Genomic DNA, 16543 nt, shown 5'->3' on the forward strand with positions numbered 1-16543 from the left:
GCCAGTTTTGACAGTCCTGGAACATTTAAAATGGTCAGAAGGCCCCTGGCACAGAGCCAGCCTCAAGCCTAGAGCTGACAGGAAGTGGGGAGGGGTGGAATTTCAAGTGCAGCTTTAGCCCCAGGGGTTAGGGTGAAGGAAAACATATCACGGGGCAGAGGTGTCAGGGCATGAGGTTAGGGTGGATGAGAACGTGCTTCAGGGGGCTTTTGAATACAAGAGTGAAGAGGACAAAGACTGCACACCTCCTTGTCTGGTCATCTATCTTCTCGGATTGTGTTTCTGTGCTGGATATTTTCCTATGTTAAAGGTGTTATATAAATGCAACTTATTGTCGTTGTTATGTCAACATTATTTCATGTCATTCAAAAAAATGTCTCTTCCTAGTTAATCCACTGCATTCTCTTAGCCATTGTCAAATTGCTACCAGTCTGCTCAAACTCCCCAAACTATGCATTGGAAAATCTCAGGTGCCTCTTGCACTGAAGTTTGATTTTTCCATACCTGCAGTTTCAGGAAATATTGGCTCCACAGAAACAGAGAAGTCGATTGGCACTGAGAGATATGCTGGGTCCCTGAGGTAGATTCCACGCAGGTGACTTATTTTGATGTTGAAGCCCAACTGATTACAATATATTGAAGCGTTTTGGCTGAGGTAGTCATAGGCCTTCTCAATCTGTCCAGGAAAAGTTAAACACGATGTTACTATGGAAACCCCACCAGGTGGGGGATCAGCTGCGTTGGGTAACCCTTCCCACCATCGCTGGTCAATCAGCGCCGTGCCTGACCCGAGATTGTTCTGCTGTGCTGACCTGAGAATGATCAACTGTGCCGCGGGTAATTTTAAGTGGCACAGATATTTCTTCACTTTTTAATGAGCACCACATCATCATCATCATCATCAAACACTGCCCTGGCTCAACAGCACTGACCAGACAGAGACAAAAATAGTCTTCAGCTAGTGTATTGTGTACAATTCTGAGTTCCACACTTTAGGTAGGATGTCCAGGCCTTAAAGAGGATATTCAGGAGATTTACTGGGATGATATCAGTGTTGAGGGACTTGTATTATTTGGAGATTTGAGCTGAGAAGGTTAAAGGTAGATTTAATTCAAAAGTATGAGGGGCTTGATAGAAGAAATCAGGAAGAAATGGTTTCTACTCACAGGGGCGTTCATAACCAAAGGACACAGAATTAAGGTAATTAGCAAAAGAACCAGAGATGATAATTTTTTTAAGCAGCAAGTTGCAGTGATTGGGCTGAGAGAGCAGTGAAGCAGATTTAGTAGAAATTTTCAAAATGGAATTGGATAAATACTCAAAAAGGAAGAACTTTCAGGGCTTTGGGGAAACAGCAGGAGAATGGGACCAATTGGATGAGTTCTTTCTAAGAGCCAGCATTGACACAATGGGCTGAATGGCCTCTAGATGTGCTGCATGACTCTGATTCTAGTTACAGAATGGTGAAATTGGAGACAGAGCAACAACTGGATTAGAAGGAGAAGAAAAAAGGAAAAGGCTGAAGGCTAGGAAAGAGTTTCATTAAATTTGCTGCCACAGGCCAAATATCAGAACAAAAATGCAGGGATTACGGTGTTGGTCCCTCAGCATCTTTATCCTTTTCCCTTCAAATCTCATTGCTCTTGTTCTGTGAAACATGGCACAGGAGTCCATTCAATCCCTCAGGTCTGTTCCATCATTCTAGCAAATCATGGCTGATCTGTGTCTCAACTCTATTTATCTGCCTTCACTTCATGTCCTTTGATACTCTTACCCAACAAAAACTGATGACATTGATGAAAACGTCACGTAAAACCATGTTCTCAAAGAACATGGGGGGGGCAAAAATCCTTGTTTCTTGAGAAGAAATGAGAAAGAATCAGGCATGATAAGGGAAATGTGAGATGAGGGGTGCGCTATCCACGGTTCATTAAACAATGCACTGATTGAACAAAGTCCTATAAATGGACCTGTATCTAGACAAGGCGTTGTCAGTGCGATATTATTCGCATGGTTTGCATGAGAGCAAACAACAATTGTCTGCAGACACAATGGTAGTCTAAACAAGTGAACAGAGTGCTCTGATTACATGTAAAAGTCAACAACTTGCATTTATATGGCACATTCTACACAGTAAAATATCACAAGCAACTTCAACAACAGCTTATATTTAGATAACGCCTTTAACATAATAAGACATCCCAAGGCACTTCCATATCAGCAATTTAAAACAAAATATCACACTGAGCTACCGCAGGAGATATTAGGTCAGAGGAGCCAAAGCTTGGTCAAAAAAGGTAGGTTTTAAGGAGTAAAATAAAAGCAAAAAACTGCGGATGCTGGAAATTCAAAACAAAAACAAAAATACCTGGAAAAACTCAGCAGGTCTGGCAGCAACTGTGGAAGGGAGCACAGTTAACGTTTCGAGTCCGTATGACTCTTCAACAGAACTAAGGAAAAATAGAAAAGAGGTGAAATATAAGCTGGTTTGAGATGGGGGGGGGGGGGGGGGGCGCGGGGTACAGGTAGAGCTGGATACAGGGCCAGTGATAGGTGGAGATAACCAAAAGATGTCATAAACAAAAGGACAAAGAGATTTTTCTTTTCCCACCTATTTCCATTATTTTTAAATGTATTTCCATCCATTGTTTTATCTCTGCCTTTTAGCCTATTTCAATCCCTTACCCGCGCCCCCCCCCCCAACGCACCCACCCCACCCCCCCCACCCCCACTAGGGCTATCTGTACCTTTATTATCACATTCCTTAGATAATATCACCATCTTCAACACATCTTTGTCCTTTTGTCTATGACATCTTTTGGCTATCTCCACCTATCACTGGCCCTCTATCCAGCTCTACCTGTCACCCCCCCCCCGCCTTAAACCAGCTTATATTTCACCTCTTTTCTATTTTTCCTTAGTTCTGTTGAAGAGTCATACGGACTCGAAACGTTAACTGTGTTCCTCTCCGCAGATGCTGCCAGACCTGCTGAGTTTTTCCAGGTATTTATGTTTTTGTTTTAGGTTTTAAGGAGTGTCTTATAGGATAGAGGTGTGGAGAGGCAGAGAGATTTAGGGAGGGAATTCCCGAGCCTAGGGCCCAGGTAACTGAAGGCACAGCCAGTAATAATGGAGCAATTTAAATTGAGGATGTTCAGGAGGCCAGAATTAGAACATCTCAGGGGTTTGTGGGACTGGAGATTAGAGATAGGGAGAAGGAAGAGCATGGAGGAATTTTAAAGCAAGGATGAAAATTTTTAAATCGAAACCTTGCTTGATGGGGTACCAATGTAGGTCAGCGAGCACAGAAGTGATTGCGAAATAGGACCTGGTGTGAGTTAGGGCATCGGCAGTAGAAATTCGGATGACCTCAAGTTTACAGAAAGTGGGATGTGGGAAACTAGCCAAGAGTGCATTGGAATAGTCAAGTCTAGGAGTTACAAAAGCACGAATGAGGATTTCAGCAGCGGATGAGCTGAGACAGGGAAGAAGTCAGAAAATCAGGAGCATCTCCAAACTATTGCAGCATTACCAACAACAAAAACTTGAATCTATATACATATATAATATATAACATAGTAAAACCTCCCAAAGACCCTTCACAGAAATGATTTTCTGACACAAGTCAACACCAAGCCATATAAGGAGATATTAGGAAAAATGGATCAAAAGCTTGGCCAAAGAGGGAGGTTTTAAGGAGCGTCTTAAAGAAGGATATAGAGATGGAGCACTTTAGGGAAGGAATTCAGGAGTTTAGCCCTAGGTAACTGAAGGTACAGCCAGTAATGGTGAGATAAACTAAGTGGAGGGCACATAGGAAACCTGAGTGACAGGAGCGCAGATTTTGGATGGGGCAGGCTAAAGAGATAGTGGGAGATGAGTCCATTGAAGGACTTGAAAGAAAGAAAGATTTCAAACATCAAGGCGTTGCTGGACCAGGAACAAATGTGAGTCAGCGGCCAGAGGGGTGATGAGTGCAATAGAGGGTGCTGCTGGGACCTCAGCCAGGAACAAGGAGAAGGCCCATGGATCCCGGAGCAAGTTAAGTCTGGGGTCTTGGGAATGGAGGGTTTGGGCACATTGGTGGGGGTGGGGGGGGGTGTTTAATGTAGCAGGCGGGCAGGAAGAAAGGAAGGGGTTCTATCTTAGGGGAGGGCCGCCCCTGATCCACAAAGGCCCCCCCACCCCCCCAAAGATAGTATCCCATCCCTCACCTTCCTGCCCTTTGAAAAAGTTTTTAAAAAAAGGACTTGCCCACTCCCGCCTGACTGCTCACCCCAAGCGTTTCATGGCGTGGGCAGCATATTATTGGGGTCAACTGGCTTGTTAACAAGCTCAATTCACCCTTGATTATTTATTTAAATGTGGTGGGTGTGCTGCTGATTTTGGAGCCCGTCCATCCCCCATATTTTGGGGGGGGGAGCTCAAGGGCGGACAGGAAGGTGGTAGGATGGGCACCAGTCCTACTTTACATGCCCTCCTGCTGAAAACATGCCCAGCGGGGACAGGTAAAATGAAGCTCTTGACGCGAATTAGGATGTAGGCAGCAGAGGTTTGAATGAGCTGATGTTTACAGAGGGTGGGAGCTGAGAGCCAGAACTGACAGACACACTCACAGTAATTGGAGGCAGCACAGACTAAAGTGAAGAACTGATCACCACCTTGTGTGTTTTTTAAAGTCCTGGATTAATTCCTGAACCAGAAAGTGGCAGCTGCTACAGCTACCCAAGTGACCCAACAAAGGAGGCACCCAAAAGGATGATAACTTGGCATTTTTACCTGAATGATCCCGTGGCCTTGTGCAAATACTTCAACGTCCTCCACTTTCAAGGCCGTGTTCTCCAGGGCTCGGCGCACTGAGTATGAGGTGTAATAAATGCCATTCGCTTTCAACCCTAAAGTATTTACGGAAACAACAGCAACGTTGGCACCAAAAGTGTTCACATCAAATGCAACATGGGCACAAGTCATTTTGCATAAAATGCAAATATTAGATGGTCACTAATAAATCCAATAAGGAATTCAGAAGAATTTCTTTTTAAATGCGGAGTGGCGAGAATGTGGAACTCGCTACCACATGGACTAGTTGAGCCGAACAGCTTACAATGCACTTAAGGGGAGGCTAGGTAAACAAAAGGGGAAAAAGAAATAGTAGAGTATTCTGATAGGGGCAGTTGAAGTAGGGGCAAGAGAAGGTGTCTGTGGTGCATAAACACTGGCATAGACCTGTTGGGATTAATGACCTGTATCTGCGCTGTCAGTTCTATGTAATTCTATGTGTAAGGAACAAACTTAGGACCAATAATGAGTAAGGTTATCCATGCCTGCCTCAAAGCCCTTAATATTGCAGTGCCAGTGAGATAAACCTTTATATGCTCAGGCTTCAAGCGTTATAAGTGTTGTCAGCTGATTCCACAATCCGATGTTCTCATCAAGGTGTGATCTACATGCAGCAAAGCATAGGCTTTGTCTGTTAACTTGGGGCAGGATTTTCCCCCCTTTGGGGGGGTTGTGTGGGAGCAGGCAGGTTCCCAATCGGCGCCCCAGTTTGGGGGAGCGCCGCCATTTTACATGGGCGGGCCAATTAAGGTGACATCCACCCGGAAGTGCTGTGCACTCCCTGTGCGGGCTGGGGAGGGATTCCCTGAGCCGGGAGGTGCACTCTTTCACACAAAGTGCTGCCTCAGGGAGATTGGCTCAAGATTCAAAATCTCATCAAAGGCAGGAAATAATATTCCTGACATGTCCCCTCATGTGACACTGTCACATGAGCTGGGAAATGTCAATTTCTTTTATTTAAACATTTTATACAAATTTTAAAACTCTCATGAAACTTCGTCCCGCCCGCGGATGAGGTTTCATGCTTTTCCTGAAGGCCGCCTGGACTCTTCACCTGCACCCCCCCACAACCTTCAAGTTGAATGGGCAGCTCAGTTGATTGTTTTAATTAATTGTTAACTGGCCTTAATAGGCCTTTGACAGTTTGGCAGGGGCACAGCTGATTCGGCTGTGTGCCCGCCGAACTGAAATTCTAAACGACACGCAGTAATGTCGGGACACACGCCCAACGTCACTCATATCATTTTACACTTCGGCCCCGCTCCCCACTCACCGACCGGAAAATGGAGTCCTTGATCTTCGTTAGGATTACCAATTGGAGTGAAGCTCTTCAACTTGCCAAAGCTACATGGGAACTGCAGGGTGTTAGAGACTGAGGGTGTGTGCATTTATATATAGAATTATAAAGAATTTTACAAAACAGGAACAGATCATTTGGCCCAACTGGGCTAAGCCAGTGTTTAGGCTCCACTCAAGCCTCCTCCTACCTGATTTCATCTCACCCTATCAATGCATCCTTCTATCTCTTTCTCCTTTATGTGTTTATCCAGCTTCCCCTTAAATGTATCTGTACAATTCACCTCAAACACTCCTTGTGGTATTGAGTTCCACACTCTCACCACTCTTGGGTAAAGAAGTTTCTCCTGAATTCCCTATTAGATTTATTAGTGACCATTTTATACTTATGGCCCCTCATTTCAGATTCCCCCCGTAAGGTCATGTCTATCCTACTGAATCCCTTCAAAATCAGGTCACTCACTTAGCCTTCTCTTTTCCAGAAAAAAAGATCCCCAGCCCGTTCAGTCTTTTGTGATAGTTGTACTGAGTCAAAATAGTGGGGTAATCCTGTTGCTTTATAAATCACTGGTGCAACAACATTAGAAACATTAAACACATGTGTTTAGCTCTGGTTGGCACAGTGTAAAAAGGATGTTATAGCTATTCAGAGGATACAGATGAAAGCAAACAGAGCGGTTTAGTGTCTTTAACATAATACAAGGAGCAGCGAAGGTCTGATCTGGTACCTGAGGTGGTTGATTGATTTAAACATTACTTCGTGTGCAGTGTTGGCTCGAAGGCCAATTAAAGCAACACTTACGTTTTTGATACAGAAGGGGTAGAAGGAACAATTATATCACAAACCTCTTGCAGATTTCCCTTCACTTTTACTATTGACCCCTTAGAGTTTTCAGAGCTGCATCTTAGAGTACCTGAGATCAACAGAGCGATGCCTCCACAAGCATTAGGAGATGACATTGAAGTTCCATTCATCAGTTCTGTACCACGTAGTGTCCAATTGGGAACAGATGCTATGGCTCCCCCTGGAGCAGTGATGCAAACTCCCAGCGCTCCATCGACACTAATTTATCAAAAGCAACTTGTTAACTCAATACTGGCCTTGGAGGAGGTGGATTACAAATTCATTCGAGCTTAATAGTCTAAATTATGAAGACAGGTTGCATAAACCTGGAGGGCAGGAGACAAAAGGAGATGATAACGAGATATAACGTAACAGAAGGTGGTTCCGGAGGAGAATTAAATGATCACATGCAACATAGCAGAGGGGAAGGAAAGCATGGAAAATCTGTTGAAGGGAAGTAGGGTCAAGGGGCCTGGGGCTGTATGCAGAAAAGGCAGATCACCCCACCAGCTATGTACTGATAAGGGATCTCCACCACAAGCGCCGGCCTATTAAAGGGGTTTAATCGTCACCAGCATACAAGAGTTGGCATTATATTGGGCACAGAGTTGGGGCCACCCGGACTGTACTTTTTCAGTCTCTGTCTCATGCTCTACGCCACTGGCTTTCAAACTTTTCAATGCATAAATATTGATGCAATTATTAGCACACTGCCAAGGCTACTTTGGCATTCCAGCAAGAAATATCACTAAGAAATATTGGTATATCCACAAGAACCCCCTGTAAATACTAACAAATTCCAGGACCCCTTGTAAATGCTGACACACTCCCAGGAATCCTTTCTAAATGCTGACACACTCTCAGGAGCCCCCTGTAAATACTGACACACTCCCACGCATCCCCTGTAAATACTGACACAGTCCCAGGAGCCCCCTGTAAATACTGACACACTCTCAGGAACCCCCTGTAAATACTGACACACTCCCAGGAGCCCCCTGTAAATACTGACACACTCCCAGGAGCCCCCTGTAAATACTGACACACTCCCCGGATACCCCCCTGTAAATACTGACACACTCCCAGGAGCCCACTGTAAACACTGACACAGTCCCAGGAGCCCCCTGTAAATACTGACACACTCTCAGGAACCCCCTGTGAATACTGACACACTCCCAGGAGCCCCCTGTAAATACTGACACACTCTCAGGAACCCCCTGTGAATACTGACACACTCCCAGGAGCCCCCTGTAAATACTGACACACCTGGCTGGAGACCCCTTGTCAATGCTGACACACTTCAATAGACCCACCTGTAAATAGTAACACATTTCTGCAGACCCCATTTAAATAATGACACACTCCCAGAGATCCTCTTTAAATATGGACACATGCTTGTATAAGGCCTCCCTTATATTAACTCCCATGTCACTGCCAGCTACACAAAGGAGTGTTATCATTGCAGACATATTTTTATGAGGTACAGCAACAGAAATCACAAGCTAATCTATATAGAAAAATATAGACAGACGGAAACATTAGGTTACTTGTACGCTCTTTCAAAACTACTCTCAGATCTGAGGGTCCGGGCTGTCCATTTTGAACACCCATGCAGTACAGGACAACAATAAACCAGAGGCTAAGTATTTACCCAGCATCAAAACATGATGCAAATAGGCATCAGCTGGTTGTGAGAGTTACTGGATGCCTCTGGCCTCTGATGAGCAGCCAAGCATCTCACCTCACATCCTGGGTCATCTTCAGAGCCTCCCCAGTGCTACAATCCTGCTGCCCATCAGCCAGTCACATTAAAATCACATACTTGCTTCCCTCAGAACAAGCAGGTACACATATTAATCTAGGATGAGCAGAGACTTTGCCGAACACCAGTCCTATTCTATGAATCTGCACCTGCCACAAATAAACCAAACTACCGAAGATAAGTAGCATTAGCTGTAGCTCAGTGGCTAGCGCGCTGCCCTTCCAGTCTGAAGGTTGTGGGTTTGAGCCTCAATCCAGACTTATTAAGCACAAAATCGAGGATGACTTTCCTAGTGCAATACCAAGGGAATGCCACACTGTTGGGGGTATTGTCCCTCAGGTCAGGCCCGTTAAACAGCAAAATTGTCTGCCCTCTAGGTGTAAAGGTTTCTGTGGCATAATTGTGAAGAAAGGCAGGATAGTTCTCCATGAAGTCCTGGTGAACTTTTATTCTTCAAGCAACATCACCAGAACAGGTTATCTGGTCATTATCACATTGCATTATATGAGAGCTTGCTGTGCTCAAATTGGTTGCCATGTTTCCTACATCACAACAGGGGCTTCAAAGAGCATTTCATTGATCTTAAAGCACTTTGGGATATTCCGAGATCTGGAAAGGCACTGTACAAGTATTATTTCACACTGACAGGGGTTGGGGGTTTATGCACAGATAAAATGCCAGAGGACTCTCAGATTGAAAATTTCTACTTTGAAAATGTGCTGCAATTTATTCTGCTCATTCAGCTGGCAGCAGTGTTGAAACGAAACCCTGATACGCCAACTTCAATTTGATTGTCGAGCTTATATAAACGGACGATAATGCAGAGCCTAAGCAGTGACCACAGTTAAAATCTCTATTGCTTCAACCATAAAAATCTGCATATATATTTAGGTTTTTGGTTAAAAATGTTTAATGTTTTCAAGGAATGACCTGTGTTTTCTTTTGATAGTCTTTTTACAACTTGCATTTATATAGCATACATAACAGTGTGTGTGCGCTTCACAGAAGCATAACCAGACAAACATTAAAACTGAGCCAAAAGAGGGGATATTAGGGTAGGTTCAGTCAAAGTGGTTAGAAGCATCTGAAAGGAGGAGATAGGCACCAAGAGGCTTAGGGAGGAAACAGAGCAACTTAGGGCCTAGGCAGCTGAAAGCACAGTCTCAAGCGGTAAGGTGAAGAAAGCCTAGGATGAACAAGAGGTCAGAATTGGAGGAATACAGGGTTCTTGAAAGGTAGTGGGTTTGGAGCAGGTTAGAGGGATTTGAACACAAGGATGAGAATTTTAAAATCAAGGTGTCACTTAACCGAGAGCCATTGTAAGTCAATGAGCACAAGGGTGATGTTGAATGATACATGGCACGAGTTAGAATACACTTCAGATAAGTTCATGTTTACAGAGGATGGGGGGCTGGCCTTGGGCACATTGGAATAATTGAGTCTAGAGGTAACAAAAGCATGCGTGAGGGTTCCAGCAGCAGGTGAGATGTTGCAGGGTCTGAGACAGGAGATCCTACGGAATTAGGTGGTTTGGTGATGGAGAGACTATGAGGAAGATCAGCTGCTCAATTTTGTCTTTTAGGAAAACAAAGCAGGTGTATTTACATAACTCCTTTCACTTCTTTCTGAAGCCCCATATTGCTTCTCAATGAATTACTTTTGAAGTCACTTGTTACGTAGCGTTATGATCCCAGCTGATGTTAACACCAGATACAGTGAAACCTGGCTTGCTAGATCCTAACTTTGTTTATTTTTAGAAACCGTGGAGGTAAGTTACTGAACACATTCACAAGAGTCTGCCAGTATACTGTTAACACAAGAATAAAACGTTTACTAAACAAGAAAAAATGAACTATGTATAATTAGACAAAAAGGTTGGAGAGATTTCAATACAGATACCAGAAAATAATTCAAACTCACACTATTCCTTTCATCCCAGCCACCCTTAACGACACAACACCCCAGTAAAGATTTAGCACGGTATCAACACCAAGGTTTCTTGCTTGGGTTAGCTTAGTTTCAAACAGTTTTCTTCCGACTTCTGAGCATTCACTAGCTGTCTTTCTTCAGCTGGTATGTCTCCCTGAGACACCCAAAAACTGCAATTTAAAATCGTTATTATTTCAACTTCAGAGCAAACACATGAGTTCCCTAAACTCAGTTCCCCAGCAGACTTGGAGGATTCCTTATTAGAGAGATTAGACCGTCTGCCTGCACTCTCTGGTAAATATACGCTAACTGACCAACCTTCTATGTTTCCCAATCTCTCTCTGTGTCTCTAGGCCCCTGCCTCGAGACAGCAGCACAATTATTTCTACTTTGTTCTTTTTTTAATAAACTTCACTAAACTACTAACCCCTTAGTAACCCATCTCTTCATTTCAAGAGCTGTAAAACCTTGTTAAAAATGTATGTATACAAACAGGGCCCCAGACTTCCTGGCACCCAGCTCACAAAAAGCCTCTAAATGAAACTAAAACCAGGTTTCACCTTTCTTAACACCCAAATACAAAATATAAATTAAACTTAATGCTATACATTGTTCCTAACAATAGGCAGGCATAGCATCCAATATGCGCATAGCAAAGTCTCATCAACATTAATAAGAGAAATAGTCACACGGCATACCCTGGTGGCCTGGTCAATGTTTTGTCCCTCAATCAACTTAACTAAAAACAGGTGAGCTGGTTATTGGCCTCACCTCAGTGGAATCTTGCTGTATACAAATTGGTCAACAGGCTTGCCTATAAAACAGCAGTGATATTCCAAAGTAATTTATTTGGGCATCTGAGAATGCCCTTCCGTTTGCTCCTCCGTGTCTCTCTCAATGTGATTTTCAAAATCCTGGAGAAGCCAATTTTTAATCTGCAATCACTCTGTCCTTCCCACTTTACAGACCTTCTAAAATCACACCCGTTTATTCTGAAAATGTGCGAATCATCTATTCTTGCAACGCACACACCTGCTGCAATACGTAACAGCTCCATAGTTGCTCAGGCATTGATAGAGATGTCCACTGTCAGAGAGTAAATGGTACGCAAAAGAGAGATCAGGAATATCACTCCAAACCAGGTTGTGAAAATAGGATAGATTCAAATTTGCAAAAGATCTAGAGGGGAGATGAGAAGAAATTTTTTCACTCAGTGTTGTCAGGATCTTGAACACCCTATGATTCCACAGGAAATTTTAAAACGAAGATGGTCAGATATTTGAGGATGGGGAGCTTGATAGGTGTCATGACAGTGGGTTACAGCCCTGAATCACTTATGGGCATATTGAACTTTTTAAGGAAGATGCGTTTTTTTTTAAAAGACACTGAGTAAAAGGTGGCTGAGAACATAAAGTAACCATTTTCTGGAAAACGTAGATTATACTCGACCGACTAGTCCTGAGAGAACATGGAATGTCGCACCTAAAAAGGTGTCAAGGCATACTTCAGACAGAGACACTTAAAAGGAAGAGATGAAAAACAAAATATTGAACTTTAATCTCCTGTGATTGCAGAAACAATGGAGACTGATTGTCACATCTCAGCAAACCACCCAAAACCTGTTTCCTGTTGAGTTATATCTCAGAATGTTGAAGTGGTCTGAGTTGAAAGAAAACGGACTCTGAACGAAAGGTATTTTTGCTTTTTCCCTTCCAGTGATATATAAGGGAATGGTTTAAAAAGCTAGCTTCAGATCTGATCTTTGTGTGCTAGTGTGTTTGTGTGCTGTGAGTGTGACAGCAGAAACAGATCAACTAGGCACCCCTGCAGCTTACAGGCAAAATCTCTCTCCTCTCACTGTTGTTGGAGGCAAGTCAGCAAAGCCACAATCAAAAAGGAAATAGGACAGCATCTTCAGCAAACTTGCAGAACCCAAGTGTCTCCAAACCAACTGCTAAACTGCCAAAGTCAGCTTTATTGGAAGTACCTAACTTACCGGTCGTAACATATCTCCAACTATGCCTCACGGACATGCCAAAGACTGAATCGTATGTTTTTTCAAATTTTTATTTGGACTCAACTTCTCATCTCTCATCTGGGGGTATATGTTTTGTGTTTTTATTATTTTTTTTCCTCAGGTTTTTAGTAACTAATAAACTTATTCTCTGACTCAAGAAAGCCTGATTAAATTGGGTCCTTCTAAAACATAAATACATTTGCACTGGGAAAAGGTTAGGGGTAAGGGATCCCTTTGAAATTAACCTTGTTGCAACCAACTAAGGGAGGAGTTGAATAAAGGAAGGGAGCCAGCTTGTTCCTCCTCACCCGGGAGCATAATAAAATTGAGGCTCCATTTGTGAACTTAACAAATTGGGGGAACTCACCTGGGGACCAATCGTTACATGGGGTTACAGACAAAAAGTGGGGCTGTGGAAATAATTACAACTGCTCTTTCTAAAAGGTAGAAGAAAAAGGATAACAGGACTGTTGGCTTTCCAAAGGAGCTGGAATTTAAAAGTAAGGAAGCTATACTTCAATTGTATGGAGCCTTGGTCAGTATCCATCTGATGTGTTAGTTTCAATTTCGGGCAGTAACCTTCAGGAATTAGAGGGGGAAGCAGCGGAGATTCATCAGATTGATACCAGGGTTTAAAGGGTTGAATTATGCTGACAGGTTACGTGAGCTTGGTTTGTATTCCTTTGCGTATAGAAGGTTGAGGGATAATCTCATTGCAGTGTCCAAAATGATAAACGGATTCGGTACAGAGAAATTATCTCTTCTGGTGGGAGAATCCATAACTCAAGGGTGTAACTTTAAAATTAGAGCTAGGCTGTTCAGGGGCGCAGTCTGGAAGCACTTCTTTACACAAAAGAGTGGTGGAAATTTGGAACTCTCGACCCAAAGACTGTGGATGCTGTGGAGGTGGGGGTGGGGTTGTTGGTGGTGGGCGGGGGAAGATTGTCAATTGATAATTTCAATCTTGAGATCAAAAATTTTTTGTTAGGTAAGTGCATTCAGTGATACAATGGGACACTTCTGAAATGTAGCAGCTAATGTGTAGTCAGGTCACTTGACAGTCATTTCATGTAGAGCTATCACTAATGCCACTGGTTGCGAAATGAATGTTGGACAGGACACCTGTTCCCCTTTCATTAATAGCACAAACTCTTCCATCATTCACATGAATGAGCAGAGGAAATCTTGGCTTAACACCTCACCTGATATTAATGGCCTTCCCATTATTAACTTCCCAAGCATGAAAAGACAAGGAAGATCGAACTCCACAAGAGGATGTAAGATGTCAGCAAGGCTTCAGTTTTAAAATATTGACTCCAGATCAACAAAATTATTCTGTAGATTCATTGTGTTTTTTTTTTAAATTTGCAGTAAGACAACAAAGAACCTAAAAGGCCAGCCTGTGAACTTTTCTACTGATCAGTGGTTTCACTCTGGAGCAAAAGATAGAGTGCCAGAGGCAGTCAATAGGAGCTCTGTGCTCCAGATGGAACACTGGCTGTTAGCAGGAATAGTTGGAGGGATAGAAACATAGGGTGTGATTTTTCCCATCCCACCCACCACCGGCATCATCTGACCCTCCTGTGGCGGATCCCACCACAATGGGGCCGGAAAATCCCAGCCATAGGAACACAAGGCCATTCAGCCCCTCAAGCCTGTTCTGCAGCCATTTCAATTAGATTATGGCTGATCTGATTCTTAACTCCAGCTTCCTGCCATGGTGTCGCAACCCTTAATATCCTTGGCCTAACGAAAATGTATCAATCTCAGCTTTGAAATTTTCAATTGATCCTTAGCCTCGGGATCTTTTTGGGGAACAAAGCCGTGTAATTCAAACAACTGGAATTAAAGAGATTACATGATACCAGCATGCATTTGTTGTAAAGCACTTTGTATAAAATATAGACAAGGAAAGGGATTAGAGTTCAGCGCTGAAATATCAATCAGGACCAAACAGAACTAGGCTGGTAATCAGAAATGTACAAGAGTGCAGTGATCGGTCTACGATTTTCCTGCATCATCCATACGGGCAGTTTGATATGTCCCCCATCGGCCTGGATCTATTCAGGAACTTGTCAGAAGGGGGAATTCACGGGTGCCAAGGCATGATCTGCCCCTTGACTGTGTGTCTGCTGCCAATACAATATGAATACATCAAGAGGTATGCAGATACCCTACCACAAACTCACCAATTGTTCTCACTCATACAGGTACTTGTCACATCACCGCAAGTCATGTTTAAGCAATCATAGAAGGCAGACAGGCATTTAGCAAGAGCTGGCTGTCTAATCTAATCCCATTTCCCTACCCTTTCTCCATATCCTTTTGTCAAAGAATCACAGAATTGTTGCAGCACAGGAGGCTGCCATTCAGCCCAATGTGTCTGCACCAGCTCTCCAAATGAGCATTTCACCCAGTGCCATTCTCCTGCCTTCTCCCCCTAAACCCTGCAGATTGTTTCTTTTCAAACATTCATTTAATTCCCCCTTGAATGCCTTGATTGAACCTGACTCCATCACACCCTCAGGCATTGCATTCCAGGCCCTAACCATGCGCTGTGTGGAAACATTTTCTCATATAAAGTAGCCCTCCTTTTCAAAAACTTAATATTCTACGCACTGCTGGAATCTGTTAAGGACAACTTAAACTTAATTTCTTTTATTTGTTCACAGGATGTGGGCATCACTGGCAAAGCCAGCACTGATTGCCTATCCTTACTCGCTCTTGCAACAGTGGTGGTGAGCTGCCTTTTGGAATCACTGCAATCGTGTGGTGAAGGTACTCCTATGTTGACTAGTTGAGATGTAGTTGGACACGGTAGATAAACTATTTCCTCTGGTGGGGAAGTTCAGGATAAGGGAGCTTAACCTTAAAATTAGAGCAGGGCCACTCAGGGGTACATAGGTATTGTTGCACACATACGAATATACAAATTAGGAGCAAGAGTAGGCCATTCAGCACCTGGAGCCTCCTCTGCCATTTGATAAGATCATGGCTGATCTGGTTGTGGCCTCTACTTGACTCTCTACTCTTTGACTCCCTTGCCAATCAAGAATCTATCTAACACAGTCTTAAAAATATTCAATGACCCAGCCTCCACTGCTCTCTGGGGAAAAGAATTCCACTGACTAACGACCCTCAGAGAAAAAAAAAATCTCATCTGCATCTTAAATGGGAGACCTTTTATGGTGGTGTCAGAAAGACCTTCTTCACACAAAGGGTAGCGGAAATCTGTCGGTGCTAAGAGTCGATTGAAAACTTTAAAACTGAGCTTGATAGGCTTTTGTTAGGTTAAGGGTTTTAAGGATTATGGAACCAAGGCATGATGACAAGATAGAGTTCAGCCATGATCTGGGTAGCACAACAGGCTTGAGGGGCTGAAAGGCATCTTCCTGTTTGTTTGCCTATGCTTCTGTTATACTCTCTGCCAAGGGTAAGCATTCCATGTTGGAATAACTTGCCCTTCATTCTCCTGGTGATGATCTTCAGTCTTTGGGCTGATGTTTATGTGCCCCAGGTGGGCGTATTTGCCATGGGGGGGGGGCAGGTAAAAGGGGGTGGGTGCTCATGCCACCGCCTTCCCACCCCTCCCTGAGCTCACCCCCAGAATACAGGGAGGTTGAGTAGGCGCCAAAATCGGCAGCCCGCCTGCCACATTTAAATGAATAATTAAGGGTCAATTAGGCTTGTTGTCTGGCCAAAAGCAAAATACTGCGGATGCTGGAAATCTAGAACAAAAACAAAAATACCTGGAAAAACTCAGCAGGTCTGACAGCATCTGTGGAGAGGGACACAGTTGACGTTTCGAGTCTGGATGACCCTTCATCAGAACTAAGACATATAGAAAATCGATTTTTTT

At 43.5% G+C, this 16543-nt stretch overlaps 1 protein-coding gene across 2 annotated transcripts in view; it reads right to left on the bottom strand.

The window, feature by feature from the left end:
• LOC121282052 (tripeptidyl-peptidase 2-like) overlaps positions 1 to 16543 on the bottom strand; it is a 121540-nt gene that overhangs the window by 53490 nt on the left and 51507 nt on the right. For both annotated transcript variants that reach the window (XM_041195445.1, XM_041195444.1), the window contains exons 11-13: positions 7050 to 7198; positions 4780 to 4895; positions 505 to 676 (exon numbers count right to left, since the gene is read on the bottom strand). In XM_041195445.1, the coding sequence (XP_041051379.1) occupies positions 505 to 676; positions 4780 to 4895; positions 7050 to 7198 (437 nt within the window). The remainder of the gene's footprint in view (positions 1 to 504; positions 677 to 4779; positions 4896 to 7049; positions 7199 to 16543) is intronic.

This window comes from Carcharodon carcharias, chromosome 9, assembly GCF_017639515.1.
Source record: "Carcharodon carcharias isolate sCarCar2 chromosome 9, sCarCar2.pri, whole genome shotgun sequence".
Lineage (NCBI taxonomy): Eukaryota > Metazoa > Chordata > Chondrichthyes > Lamniformes > Lamnidae > Carcharodon > Carcharodon carcharias.